At 38.4% G+C, this 14,166-nt stretch overlaps 1 protein-coding gene across 2 annotated transcripts in view; it reads left to right on the top strand.

Annotated features, from left to right (window-relative positions):
• The window catches only part of LOC138015888 (signal peptide, CUB and EGF-like domain-containing protein 3), a 33,544-nt gene extending 19,924 nt beyond the window's left edge, over nucleotides 1–13,620 (top strand). Inside the window, exons 12-21 of one of the 2 annotated variants that reach the window (XM_068863013.1) lie at nucleotides 3,489–3,683; nucleotides 4,102–4,344; nucleotides 4,847–5,083; nucleotides 6,573–6,752; nucleotides 7,563–7,655; nucleotides 7,944–8,096; nucleotides 9,108–9,284; nucleotides 10,251–10,388; nucleotides 11,622–11,819; nucleotides 13,394–13,620. In XM_068863013.1, coding sequence (XP_068719114.1) covers nucleotides 3,489–3,683; nucleotides 4,102–4,344; nucleotides 4,847–5,083; nucleotides 6,573–6,752; nucleotides 7,563–7,655; nucleotides 7,944–8,096; nucleotides 9,108–9,284; nucleotides 10,251–10,388; nucleotides 11,622–11,819; nucleotides 13,394–13,407 — 1,628 coding nt within the window. In that variant the 3' untranslated portion in view covers nucleotides 13,408–13,620. The remainder of the gene's footprint in view (nucleotides 1–3,488; nucleotides 3,684–4,101; nucleotides 4,345–4,846; nucleotides 5,084–6,572; nucleotides 6,753–7,562; nucleotides 7,656–7,943; nucleotides 8,097–9,107; nucleotides 9,285–10,250; nucleotides 10,389–11,621; nucleotides 11,820–13,393) is intronic. The other variant, XM_068863014.1, reaches the window with a different exon arrangement.
• Nucleotides 13,621–14,166: the final 546 nt, after the last annotated feature.

Consider the following 14,166-nt stretch of genomic DNA (forward strand, 5'->3'; position numbering starts at 1 on the left):
ATGACCTAATTATTACAGCAGTGGAGACTATATAGTCTCTGAAAGACTAACAATGACTATTGTAATGGCATACAATTAAGTAGTAAATTGTATGGTACAATACAAGCCAAAACTAAAGCTTAATCACTAAAACAAAAGTAATGATGTAATACTAAAATCTAGAGTTATGCAAGTGATTCAATCTATTTATGTAATACCGACTACAAATTAGATGGGACTACAATAGAAACAAAAAACCTTTTTATGGAACATTGAAATTGATCCGTTTTTTTGAACGGAATTCACAGCGCTTATTGAGGCCAAACGGCTGCAGTGTGCGCAATTGTGCCGCCCAATAACCCTCCCGCTTTAATAAAGTGTTATCTAAATCTCCATCAGTGTTCATTATCTACTCAATGACAATGAAATTTAAGTCCGAAAGGTTGTGAGGAAATTTATTGAAATGAATGGCAAGCTCGCACGATTTTTTGTTTCTTTTCATGTCAGATTTATGGTTTCTGAACCTGACTTTAAATGCATTGGAAGTCGAACCAACATACTGCACTTTGCATTTGTTGCAGGAGGCTAAGTAAATAATTCCAGTCGAATTGCATCCAAGGTTTTGTTTGATTTGATACGACCGGCCAGTTGCAAAACTTGAAAATTCACCAGCTTCTAACAAATAATTACAACAGAGATCACATCTTTTGTTGCATTTAACACATCCGCAATTTTCAGCATCGTCATGGTTTCGACTTCTTTTGAATTTGGAGGGTGCAAGAATGTCCTTCAAATTCTTTGTTCTACGGTATGCTGGAACGACGGATTTGGCAGGAAAAATTTCCCTTACTACTTGGTTGGATTCGAGCAAGTGAAAATGTTTTTTTAATGATCAACGAAATATTAGGTAGCCTCGGATTGTAATCGACCACTAAGGGAAAAGTTTTTTTCTTAGTTTTTGTTTTGGGCTTGAGAACATCTGATCTCTCCAATTGCATGGCCTTCTCAAACTGTTTGTCCACCAGATTCCCATTATAATTTTGTTGTTTGAGGTAGCTTTTGTATTCACTACAGCGCTTCACAAAAGAATTCACTATATCATACCATTAAATTTGAATTGGTTTATTCTGAAAGCAGCCTCAATGTTTTGGACCTTACTCTCCTTTTACAAGATTGCTTTATTTCAACAGATATTTATTCCAAGCCCACTGATAGTCATTTGTATTTGCCCCACAATAGCTCACACCCAGATCATTGTAAGAAAGCTATTCCTTATGGAGTAGCCCTTAGAATTAGGTGTAACTGTTCCACCAACGCCTCTTTTGTGAAGCGCTGTTGTGAATACAAAAGCTACCTCAAACAACAAAATTACAATGGGAATCTGGTGGACAAACAGTTTGAGAAGGCCATGCAATTGGAGAGATCAGATGTTCTCAAGCCCAAAACAAAAACTAAGAAAAAAACCTTTCCCTTAGTGGTCGATTACAATCCGAGGCTACCTACCTTGATCATTAAAAAACATTTTCACTTGCTCGAATCCAACCAAGTAGTAAGGGAAATTTTTCCTGCCAAATCCGTCGTTCCAGCATACCGTAGAACAAAGAATTTGAAGGACATTCTTGCACCCTCCAAATTCAAAAGAAGTCGAAACCATGACGAAGCTGAAAATTGCGGATGTGTTAAATGCAACAAAAGATGTGATCTCTGTTGTAATTATTTGTTAGAGGCTGGTGAATTTTCAAGTTTTGCAACTGGCCGGTCGTATCAAATCAAACAAAACCTTGGATGCAATTCGACTGGAATTATTTACCTAGCCTCCTGCAACAAATGCAAAGTGCAGTATGTTGGTTCGACTTCCAATGCATTTAAAGTCAGGTTCAGAAACCATAAAAAATCGTGCGAGCTTGCCATTCATTTCAATAAATTTCCTCACAACCTTTCGGACTTAAATTTCATTGTCATTGAGAAGATAATGAACACTGATGGAGATTTAGATAACACTTTATTAAAGCGGGAGGGTTATTGGGCGGCACAATTGCGCACACTGCAGCCGTTTGGCCTCAATAAGCGCTGTGAATTCCGTTCAAAAAAACGGATCAATTTCAATGTTCCATAAAAAAGGTTTTTTGTTTCCATTGTAGTCCCATCTAATTTGTAGTCGGTATTACATAAATAGATTGAATCACTTGCATAACTCTAGATTTTAGCATTACATCATTACTTTTGTTTTAGTGATTAAGCTTTAGTTTTGGCTTGTATTGTACCATACAATTTACTACTTAATTGTATTCCATTACAATAGTCATTGTTAGCAGTGGAGCATATAGTCTCCACTGCTGTAATAATTAGGTCATTTTATCCTTAGATTTTTAACTTATACTCTATTTTAAAAAAAAATTTAACTGACGAAGGCCGAAGGGCCGAAACGTTTTTATTAAATTTCCTGGACCTTCGAGAAGTTTTGTCTTCCTCTCCAGTTTATATGCAACTTTATATATATATACCGTAGAATGAAGAAATGAAACCCATCCCGTAAATCAACTGATTATTTATGTCAAATGAAAAACATGAAGAATTGCCCTGAGCGGGATTTGAACCCACGTCCCCCTGAACACCGGTAGGGTGTGATGACCACTACACGATCAGGACAACCACGCTGGCAACGCAGCTATCGAGATAGTGAATTGGCCTAACGTGAGTATCCCGGGATTCTTTCACGGGTGAGATGGGAAAGCCTAAGCCCCTTCATAGCCTTAAACCTAAGGATCGACTAACGATTCACAGGCAAACACCAACTTAGGCATCAGCTAATCAGAGGGATCAAGTTAATGATGCAGGCTTATTTATATAGACCGTAGAATGAAGAAATGAAACCCATCCCGTAAATCAACTGATTATTTATGTCGAATGAAAAACATGAAGAATTGCCCTGAGTGGGATTTGAACCCACGTCCCCCTGAACACCGGTAGGGTGTGATGACCACTACACCATCAGGACAACCACGCTGGCAACGCAGCTATCGAGATAGTGAATTGGCCTAACGTGAGTGTCCCGGGATTCTTTCACGGGTGAGATGGGAAAGCCTAATATATATATATATATATATATATATATATATATATATATATATATATATATATATATATATAAATATATATATATAAATATATATATATATATATATATATATATATATATATATATATATATATATATATATATATATTATACATCAATAAATAACAAGACGATAACAGGGAATTATTACCAATATCTTCTAAACTTCTTGCGTTAATCATTGTATGATTCCATTCATCCGCGGCCTTTTTCAGTTAGAGGGTAATTTCAGATCCGCGAAAGATGCATGCATCAACCATTTCATTAATTACTCCAATTACTTTCTTTTCAAGTTATTTTGGTAATTAGTGTCTATTTTGATATTTAACTAGCTTATATATTTGCTATGCTTTCTTGTATGCATTACTCACTCATTCACTTGTTCCTCCAGGAAAGTCTTGTCCTGCAATTCCTGTTATTAGCAATGGGACAGTAACTCCAACCTTCTGTGCAACAATTGGTAACTTGTTTAGGGAAAAATGCTACTACAGTTGTAACACCGGCTATCGTCTGAACGGGAACTCTTCTAGGACGTGCCAAGCTAACGAGGAATGGGACGACAAGGCCATTCCAACTTGTGAGAAAGGTATTTAAGAATACTGATGTTGGTCTACCCAGTTAATGCTTGCATTAATTATTTATTTTCATTGACCTTTAAGCTTACTGTCAACAGGCAACAATATCGAGAGAGAGAGAGAGCACAATCTTGTTCCCAGGACCTTCTCTTTTCTATTGCTTTCCCATCATTTCACCCTGTAATTAATTGTTATTGTCCTCACAATGTGTATGTACACTTCATTTGTTGCTGTCCCAATAACGTCGTCTGACCATAGCGTAAGCGTGAAACTCAGAGTTACGAACACCCAATGTTTTATAATTGATTTGATCTCTCTCTCTCTCTCTCTCTCTCTCTCTCTCTCTCTCTCTCTCTCTCTCTCTCTCTCTCTCTCTGTATATATACATGAATAACCACAAATGTCAGTCAATTTCTTTCTTTTTTTTAGTACATCCGAAGCCTTGGGTCCGGTGTCCATCAAGTATATCGCCCGTTCTTGAACAAGATAAAAAGGAATATGATGCCACTGGGTTAATTGTGGGCCTTCAGTCAAATGTTCAGAACATACAGCTGTTCCCAGCAAAATTTCGCAACAATTTGGTGTTCCCATACGGTCTAACAGTACTCACATATGTGGCAAGTAATGAAGTGGGTGATACTGCAAACTGCACTACATCTATCATAGTGCGAGGTAAAAATGGACAAATAGATTTGTGGAATGGGATTTCCCAAAATGTCGACGTTACCGCAACCCCAGTATTGCTAAATTAGTGATTAGGGGGCAAATTTTGGGAAGCTGCCTTCTGTTACAGCTTTCTTATTCCAAAAATCGAAGGAAAATCACTGTTGGTAAGTTCATGGTTAATTTCGAGATTCAAATTTATAACGTTATGATAAATTTCTTTATTCACTATAACAGCAAATCGCAAACCAAACACACCTTTGCAAAAGTGATAAATCTTAATCTGTTCTGGAACTAAAAATGAAAGTCACTTTCGATTTTCCGACCATGTAGTTTTTCGTCGTAATTAATTTTCAATGGAAAGACCTTCCCAAAAGTCTTTGCAAGTACTCTACATTGTAGGTGGCATGTTGTATAAAAGGCACTCAAAGACTTCTTTTATTGCGCTTTTAGTTACCATTCTTCCTAGCGGTATTCTTGACAACGCCTTATTGCCTTTTTATTTACTAAGATGAGCAACCACCGAGAGTTGTCTTCTGCCCTCAGGCTATTCACGAAACTATAATAGGATCGGGCAAGAACGTTACTTGGAAGGAGCCAACATTTTCGGATAATGTCGAAATTGTGTCAGTTACATCAACAAGCAAGTCTGGGGATTACTTTGGGATTCGTACTTCATTAGTACGATATGATGCATTTGACAAGGCCGGATTGTCTGTAAGCTGCAAATTTAATGTTTCACTAGAAGGTAAGTGCAAGGGCGTTCCGACATGTGCCGTAGGCAATGTAGTAATGCCTAGGCCCCAGTAATTCAATGCCCACCATTAAAACCAAGTCTGCCTAAGCTGAAGTTATAAGTTACCGACCAACGAACATGTTTTGCTAACCGGCTTTGCTATGAAACAAATCTTTTCTGCTGTTAGAATTATAATCCCTTCAATAAGGCCAAACGTATATGTAGTGGTTAAAATCTTTATAAAAGATAAATTAATAGAGCGACTTTCATATGAACTTGGAAAATAAACGTGAAGACAGAATGAAAACAAAAAAGCAAAGCATTTAATTGTCTTATCGAACAAAAACAAACAAGCGCTAATTTTCATTGGCTTAGCGAACGCGGATGCAAACAACGTCATAATCTCCATGGAACTTTCTGAAAAGTTTCGCTTTGACGTCATTTCAAATGCAGTAATATGATTTATGATTGGGCAATCGAACTGTTTACTGCCCATATGAGGAGTTTTCTTGGAGGGAATAAGGAGAAGCTTTATTTTATCTTGCCAAACATTGGTCCGTGAAACAAATTGCGAACACTTTTTCAAATTCATACGAAAGTACTAAATGAGCACGGGCTGCCATGCGGGAGGTCTATCGTGAGTTCGACTCCGGCTGGACCAACACTCAGGGTCTTAAAATAACTGAGGAGAAAGTGGTGCCTTTGTCATAACACCCCCAAATAGTTACACTTTCAAGTCTTCTCGGATAAAAACTGTAAACTGGAGGTCCCGTCTCATAGCCCTTGTTGGAAACTAAATAGTATGGTACGATAAAGAACCCACCCACTTCTCGAAAAGAGTAGGGGACGTTGTCCCCAGTGTTGTGGTCTGACCTAATCTGGTCGGGAGCATCTTTCACTCACTAAATAAATTGTAAACTGCGTAACAAGCAGTGTGGCCAAAGTCCCCCACAAAAGGCATTGTAGATTAGTCCTGAGAAGCCCCGATGGGAGAGACTAATAACCTCACTTCAAGGAAAACTTTGAAGAAGTCGTGGATACATTAATTACAAATTAAAATGGGAGTTCTGTTGCGATCAGTTACGTTCTGATCTTGTTTGGAAATAATGACTGATTTCATGGTTGATTCCTATCTAAAAAAGGAGTTATGATAATCTTGTTTTCTTGCCATATTGGTTAACGAAGTTGAATCACTGGCCCTTCGAATAAGGTTAAAATGACATAAAAGTACTAGAAGATGTACGGTGTGGATGGCTAAACCAACGCCTACCCCTTTGTCCACCTTTGACTTGCTACTCCTCCGAATTTCGCAATTTATTTATTTATTTTTATTTTAAATGGCGAGGTTTTATTTTACTGCTTTTACGTATACACTGGAATCATTAGGAAGAAGTTTGGCTATTTGGGATTTGTTTTCTTTCGTTATATACCGGGTTATTGTTGACTTTAGCCTGATATAAACCAGTCAACTCAATATCATTTGGATATCCTCAATCCACAGCTAAGAGGTGCGTGATACCTGATAACCCAGATAACGGATCATTGCTTTGCACTGTATTCAGCCGGGATTTCATACTATGTTCAATCAACTGTCACGGAGATAAACAGACATTCGAATTCACTTTTCCCTTTTCCTGTACTTCACCCACATTTGAATGGCCACCGATACCGGACTGTGTTGGTGAGTTTAGTTATGTTTATTGTGGAATATTTGGAATGAATATTTCATCAACTTGATGATTACCCTTCTCTTGGGCAAAAAACAATACCGTTTGGCATGGTAGTTACTTAGCAGGCCTACAAAACCATTTGGTTATCATCTTCGATGAATCATGGGCTTGTTATTTATTTAATTACGCAGGAGAGTACGAAAAAGGATACGGTAGGAGAAAATGATTTTGATTTGTTTTTAAAAATATGACTAAAAAATATTATATAGGGAATTTTCATCTGAATTGGAGAAATTGAATACATTTTGCGGGTAACAAGTTGAATGCTAGAATATAACGCTATTTTGCCCAATCATAGCACCATAGTGTACCTAGTTGACTATCCAACTTAAAAACAACCGCTTGTAAGCATTTTCTTGGCTTTGCGTCTCCGGTTAAGGTTCATTTAAACCATTATAACTTTTTGCTAACGAGTTACATGATGTTTCATCGCAATGACCACTGCAAATGCATTTCGACTGGAAATTTCCGAGAATCGGTTTAAAATCATGATGACATTCTCTAAGATCAGTCATATTTTACTGTTTCAGCTTGTGGATCTTTATCCGATCTACTGCGTTAGGTTCACTGATTTCTTTTAAAAAGTGCTGATTACCAAATTGATCCTGGATTCAGAAAACAAAAAGCATATATCTGAATAAGCCACTGCAAATTTGTTTGTTTCTTTTCATTCTTTCTTTTTTTGTTGTTTATCTGTGTATTTTACCTGTTAGTGTAGCTTGATCAGATCTCACGGTTCTTTCGTCTTTTCGTCCTCCAAGATGCTGTTTTGATGCCTGCAAGTAATGTTTGTCCTTCTGGTAAAATTAAGCAGGGAACTTTGGCTCCGTTTGAAAATCATATTACGTATTGTGGTAAGTTATGAATCAAATAATATTAAACAACTTTTATACAGAGATACTAAAACTATAGTTGATATTGTTTGATCGATCTATTGATTGATTGGTTTTTTGGTTGCATAGCAATCTCATACTCAGAGTCCTCGGACTCTTTGGTCAGCGGGTGGTGGGCTGGATAGACTCTCTCCACGCGAAAGTCCGTTGACTAATGACCGATGACTCTGGGTAGGAAGTGCTTGATTATAATCACTTGACTGGTTGGTTGTGTTTGTTGCTTTTTTTCTTCAATCATTCCTTCTTAAGTTAATTGCCCGCGTGGAATGAAGTACGATTCAGCATTGAAAGACTGCGTGAAGTGCCCTGTGGGCTACATAAGTACGGAAGAATCCAGTCCCAATTGCACAAGATGTCCCCTCAATTCCAGCACGCCGATGGACGGATCAAAAGTGTGCATTGGTGAGTGTTCGACCAAATGAATGGTTGTCGTAAGAAGTAAGGCCTCTTAGTGGGTAGCTATTAATAGCAGACAACTACTTGTCACCCATATGATTCTTGAAAAACGAAGAGGACTTTGTCATGGTCACAGTTTTGCAATAGAATGGAAATATTAGTTTGCTTTGCACGCAACCTTAAATAATGTAATGCACAGACTACAGTGGATGACATTTTAGTGATTAGTACATTTAAAGTTGGTTTTCACTAACGACGGAATCGGAGTCGGAAGAACCTGAACGTTCCCATTTACTTCCGACTCCGCTTATGACTCCGTCGCTTACGATTCAGTGAAAACTAAATTGTTGGAGTCGGAAGCAGAAGCAGAAGAACCAACCGATCACAATGCTTGGAATTGAGCATTGTGATTGGTTTATTATTTCGCCGGTTCTGCTTCCGACTCCGCCAATGCAGTCTTCACTGGATCGTAAGCAACGGAGTCATAACCTTAATCGATATTCTGCTTCCGACTCCAACAGTTTGATTTTCACTAAATCGTATCGCTCTGCAATTTTGATAACGACTCCGACTCCGACTCTGACTCTGGCTCTCTCACTTGTGAAAACCAGCCTCTAGCGATTTCTCAACTCGAGCGCAAAACGAGGATTAATGATTTAATAAACTTCAGTCCGATTTTTGTAGCTGTCGTTACAAGAAATATTTAAGGGTTAATGAAATTTCCAGTTTCTCTTAGACACGGTCTGTGCAATGAAGAGTGACAGGTAGTAATTCCCTACCCAGTTGGAATGGATAAATGGCATTTGATAAGATATAATTTTAAATCGGTATTTGGGCTTCTAATCCCTTTTAGCTAATCCTTAAGAAGGTTAAAAAAAATGGATGATTTCTTGAAACAAACGGCAAATGGCCCAGCTTTAATTATCATTTGGTTGTTTGGGCCCGTTTGTTATTTTGCTGTATTCGTTCGTCCACTCATTCATTATTTCGTTCATTTCTCCCATGTTTATGTTATAGATTTGTGCGACAAAGGAAAGTACTCTGTTGATGGTTTTGATATTGCTGACAATGGTGGCTGCACTTCGTGTTCAGTGGGATTCTATCAAGATCAATACGGTGAAACAGAATGCAAAAAATGCCCGAACGGGTTGACAACAGTTTCAACGGGTGCTATCTCATTGTTGGACTGTGGAGGTGAGCTTATTACTTCACAGGATTAGAGGACGAGGAAAACCCGTTCAAAGAAAAAAAAAACCATGATTGCAAGAAAGATGGTCTTGTTTGCATTTGATTCCATCAGAGTCTGTCGATTAAATTATAGTTTTCGTGATTACACTCCTTTTATAACAACCTTTTTTAATAAGAACGTCAAGGCTGAGATTAACCATAATGTTAAGAACATATTAACAACATTCCTCAGACTGAGAGTCCGTTAAGAACGTATTTATTTTGCTCACTTGTACTTTAAATGAGAGTAAATAAATGTAAATGAACCCAAATACTTAAGGTAAAGTTAGGTAAAGACCCCTACGAACCTAGAAGGCCCACCAGGCCGGCGCTTATCTCCGGTTTCCGTAGCATAAAGCGACAAGGAGTATTTCTACTCCCCCCTGGATGGGATGCTAGTCCATCGCAGGGTTACCCCCAGCATTTTCGCCGGTACCCATTTTGAGAGTAAATTGCCTTGCTCAAGAACACAACACAATGTCCCCGCCCGGACCACTCGATCGGGAATCGAGCACACTGACCATGAGGCCACCGCGCCTCCATGTTTTGTGTAAATGATAACAATGGTTTCATTATTGTATGATAACGTCTTGGTTTGCAATAATGAGCAAGCAGCTTTGGGTTTCCTGGTCACGACCGTATCGATTTATTGAAATACTATACCATGTAAATTTAAAACATCCTATGAACGATTTCAGAATCACGTCGCAGAAATATTAAAGAACGTTACGCCTCAGCTCCAACATTAGACGTCCTCATTAAAAAAAAAAGCGTATCCGAAACTGTGGTGTTCAAAGACAATTGAAACAGTACTCGGTTTGGCCATCCACGATCGACGTTGAATGAAGCAAATTAAGCTGCTTCTCAAAGCAGACTTGGTCCCATTGAAAACAGACCTTTGTAAAAATGCTTAATTGGTCGTTTACTTTTCAGGTGTGCCATCAGTAACGTCCTTTGGACCACCGTCGATGTCAGTGAACGTTAGCGAAAATACCCGCATCGATTTGATATGCATGGGCATCGGAACACCTCGACCTACATTTGTGGTCAAAAAGTCAACTACGCCACAAGGTTATTTCTCTTCTTTTATGGACGACACTATTGACAGCTCCTTATAAGTTTCCTTTCCAAGCTTTCTCTTCCAGCTTCTCTTCCAGTAACCAGTTTAAAAGCGCTCATTAACTACCCGTCGAAAAAGGAGATTCTTGCAGCAGAAGAATCGCTCGATTACTGCAGAATTGTGTCTACGTGAATGAAATGAATGTTTATTTGAAGTGCGGCTTATAGAGGAAAGAGAGAAGTGATCCCCGCACTTATCTGGACAATTTAAGAAATTGTCTCTTGTAGACACTTGAAAAATTCAGGCGGCCCCAACGGGATTGGACCCATGACCTCTGCGAGGCCAGTGCAATGCTCCCCCAACTGAGCTATGAACGCTCTTCATTTTGTTAGGCCCAAGGTCTAGGTGAATAAAATGACTGTATATTTGAAGTGCGGTTTAAGTTCAGGCGTCTATAAGAGACAATTGGTTAAATTGTCCAGATAAGTGTGGGGTTCACTTCTCTCTTCCGCCTATTTGTACGTGAGTTGGTTTGTCTGTGATTGCCAAGAACTAAAAGGAGTCGTAAGCCTATCGTTTTTGCAATAAGACGCCTTAGCTATTAGGAACCGGTTTAACACTGTGTTTTTTTCCGCAAGATTCATCCATAGGCAAGTAGGAAAAAAAAAGCAGTTGCATAGCGTTGTTCGTTAGATAAAATGTATGTATAAACAAAAAAAGTAGCAACATTGTGTGAATCTGTTGCAAACGGTCTGAACGAACAACGAAGTCGCTAGACAATTTTGTCTTTCACTTTTCGACAAAGTAAAGTGATTAATGGTAGCCAACGTTTTAAGTATTTTCACGTCGAGATAGTTGTAGTGAATTGACCAGACAAAGACAAATCTTATTTTATGATAACATGACAATTTTTGAAAATCTAGCCTATCTAGCTTCAAGAGATCTAAATTTCTGCTGTGGAAAAGTGGATGCACAATAAACAAACAAATAAGGAATTTTCTAAAAAAAAGTGAAAGGGTCTTGACGTATGAGTCCTGACTAGGTCCTGGATGGATCTTGACGTATCACCCTGACAAACTACAGCCGAATTTATCTCCCAGCAAAATTTGTAAGAATTAAAACTAACGTTTCCTTTTCATTTAGGGTTTACGCAATTGTCACCAGTCCTTTTAAACCTGCATTATATGCTATCTGGATACCTACATGGTCACCTTTCGTGAATCCTTATTTGAATGTATTTCCAGGTGGATTCGAAGTACCACTACAAGTCGACAACATTCGTTTCGGAAGCGTGGTTGCTGGGGTGCGCTACATCATAGTCAGCACCACAGATGCAGATACAGGACTCTACTCTTGCAGTGTCACCAACACGTTTGGTTCGGATACCAAGTACCTCAACTTATTCGTGCACCTGGACTCTGGTAGTGGAGGGAGCGGCTCAGGTACTAATAGATTTTAGTATATACTATAACAGTGGATAGCGTTGAAAGCGCGCTCTCATTGGCTGCTCAAACTCCAAATTTCCTCTGCTATTCACCTCCGAGCAACTCGCGCGGGATTTGCGCCCAACAATATTACAATACATACAATACATACTTAATTGACTGCTCCCTATAGGGGCTTTTCAGGGCCAATGAAACACAACAACAACTGTTAAGAATTCCAACTGGCTGGAGGCAAACCAGTTGAACCAGGTACTACCAGGATCAAATTCAACGAGTGGTCAGAGTGGGTCTTGAACCCAGGATCTCCGGATCTCAAGGTAAGCACCCTAGCCACTGGGCCACACTGCCCCTATTGTAAGCGTCGGAGGAATAATGAGCCGCCTCGCGGCTCCATAAATATCCACCACTAGCTACTTCCACTTCGATGAAGAGTTGTTATATATGGGTGGAATGATGGGAGTTTCCACTTAACAGCGCCTTCGGGAGGATTTGGCCTGATTGCTGGGCACTTTGAAATCAACTGAGGACTGAAAGTAGATGCCCCCGTTCAAGAAATTTAAAAAGGCCAAGCCATTGCACTGGGAACAACTTTCCAAACTCTTTTCGCTTAATTTTAAAACGCTTCTGGACAATACTTGGAAATACTGTTTTTTCTTTTTTATGTAAGAGCTAACTAGTGTCTGTTACATACATTTTTCAATAGTTACACATGCATATATCTTTTTATATATATTTTTTATTTTTTTAGTGATTACTTAGATGCCCCCATTACTTTACACAGTACGCTAGCGATTTTGCACACACATAAAAAAAAAAAATTCTTACCCACTCACTCACTGACTCACTCCGAACAAGTCGTTTTACATACTTTTTAATACTGGAATGTTTTTTTCGAAACGGGCCTTGAGTGTACTATGATTGTCCGCGGTAGTCTTAACTTTTGCCGCCGTTTTAGTGACCTTCTGAAGACCCCCGGTGTTATGACCCGGTGGAGGATTGGAACCAACGACTCCTGGCAGTGAAATCCAGGGTTGTACTAATCGAGCTATCTGGTTCCATGTGCGCAGCTGCATTCCCATTTGCACATGTTATTTAAATAAATGTTGCTTATACATTCCGTTTTCTTTTTTTTTTTCTTTTTTTTTTCTCTCGGTTTGGCCCGCCAACGCGGTTAGGGGGCAAAGTTCGGAGTGAAGAAAGTAGTCTGGAAACGTTCTATTATCATTCCAAGTGAGAATGACATATATTGAGCTGAAAGGCATAGAGAAATAGGCCGACGAAGGGCAAAATGTACATCATAGCCAGAATGGAAGTAAGGCATTTTTGCAAAACATTTATATTAAATTATACTCAGGGGTGATTTATTAGTTATTACTGCTGTTCTTTTTGTAGTTGTTGTTTTTTCTTTTTCTTTTTTTTGTAATGTTAACTTTGGCGTGCGCTGTTCTTTATTTTATCTGCTGAATTTTCTCCTTGAGCCGCAATAAGAAATAGAAATGTGGGAAGACACAAAAGAATTATGGAATGAGGGAGAAGTAACCTTTTAATATATATTTTTTATCTTTTTGAAGGCGCCGGAATATAAAAAAAATCTACGAGAGGCATTGGAACTGAACCATATACACCACGGCTCGGCATCCATAGCGTCACTTTGGTAATAGAATCATTGAAATACCAGATGATGCCTCTTAATGCATTCCTGAAAGAATGAAACGGGAAGAAGGGTGTAACTTTACTGAGGGGACTGATAATCTCAAAAAATAATGAGAAAATAACAATAAAAATAAAATGAAATCAATGTTTCTGTGGTTATAATGACTGGTCTAGCTATAGGTACTTTATTATGTACATTTCGCCAATAAAAGTAGAATATAAAACTTTAAGGTAAAAGCTGTTAAGTTATGAATCTAAACGTTTTCGATCGATTTGATCATCATCAGAGTGATGATGATGATCAAATTGATCGAAAACGTTTTACCTTAAAGTTTAACATTTTATTCACTCTAAATTTCTGTCAATTATCCATGGGAAAACAAGTTAATAAGCTGGGAATGAGAATGCTAAGAGTGGTTTACCTGGTTAAGCCCGAGTTAGACATTGTACGAAAAATCACAGACGTAAAATGAAGCCTCATATTTCCGCTGTCTTAAAGTACTTTCAAATACAAAAGTAACTTAATGATGATCTTGTTGGCTTTTTAAATTCTTTTTTTACTCCAAACATACGAAAGAACAAATTAAAAGGCAATATGAGTGTGTTGCAGAAGTGGCCAATGACTTGGAGTTAACAAATAGTACCTCTAGTTAGAGTGATCGATTTCCCAGACCTACCGACTTGCAATTTG

This window comes from Montipora capricornis, chromosome 9 (assembly GCF_036669925.1).
Source record: "Montipora capricornis isolate CH-2021 chromosome 9, ASM3666992v2, whole genome shotgun sequence".
Classification (NCBI taxonomy): domain Eukaryota; kingdom Metazoa; phylum Cnidaria; class Anthozoa; order Scleractinia; family Acroporidae; genus Montipora; species Montipora capricornis.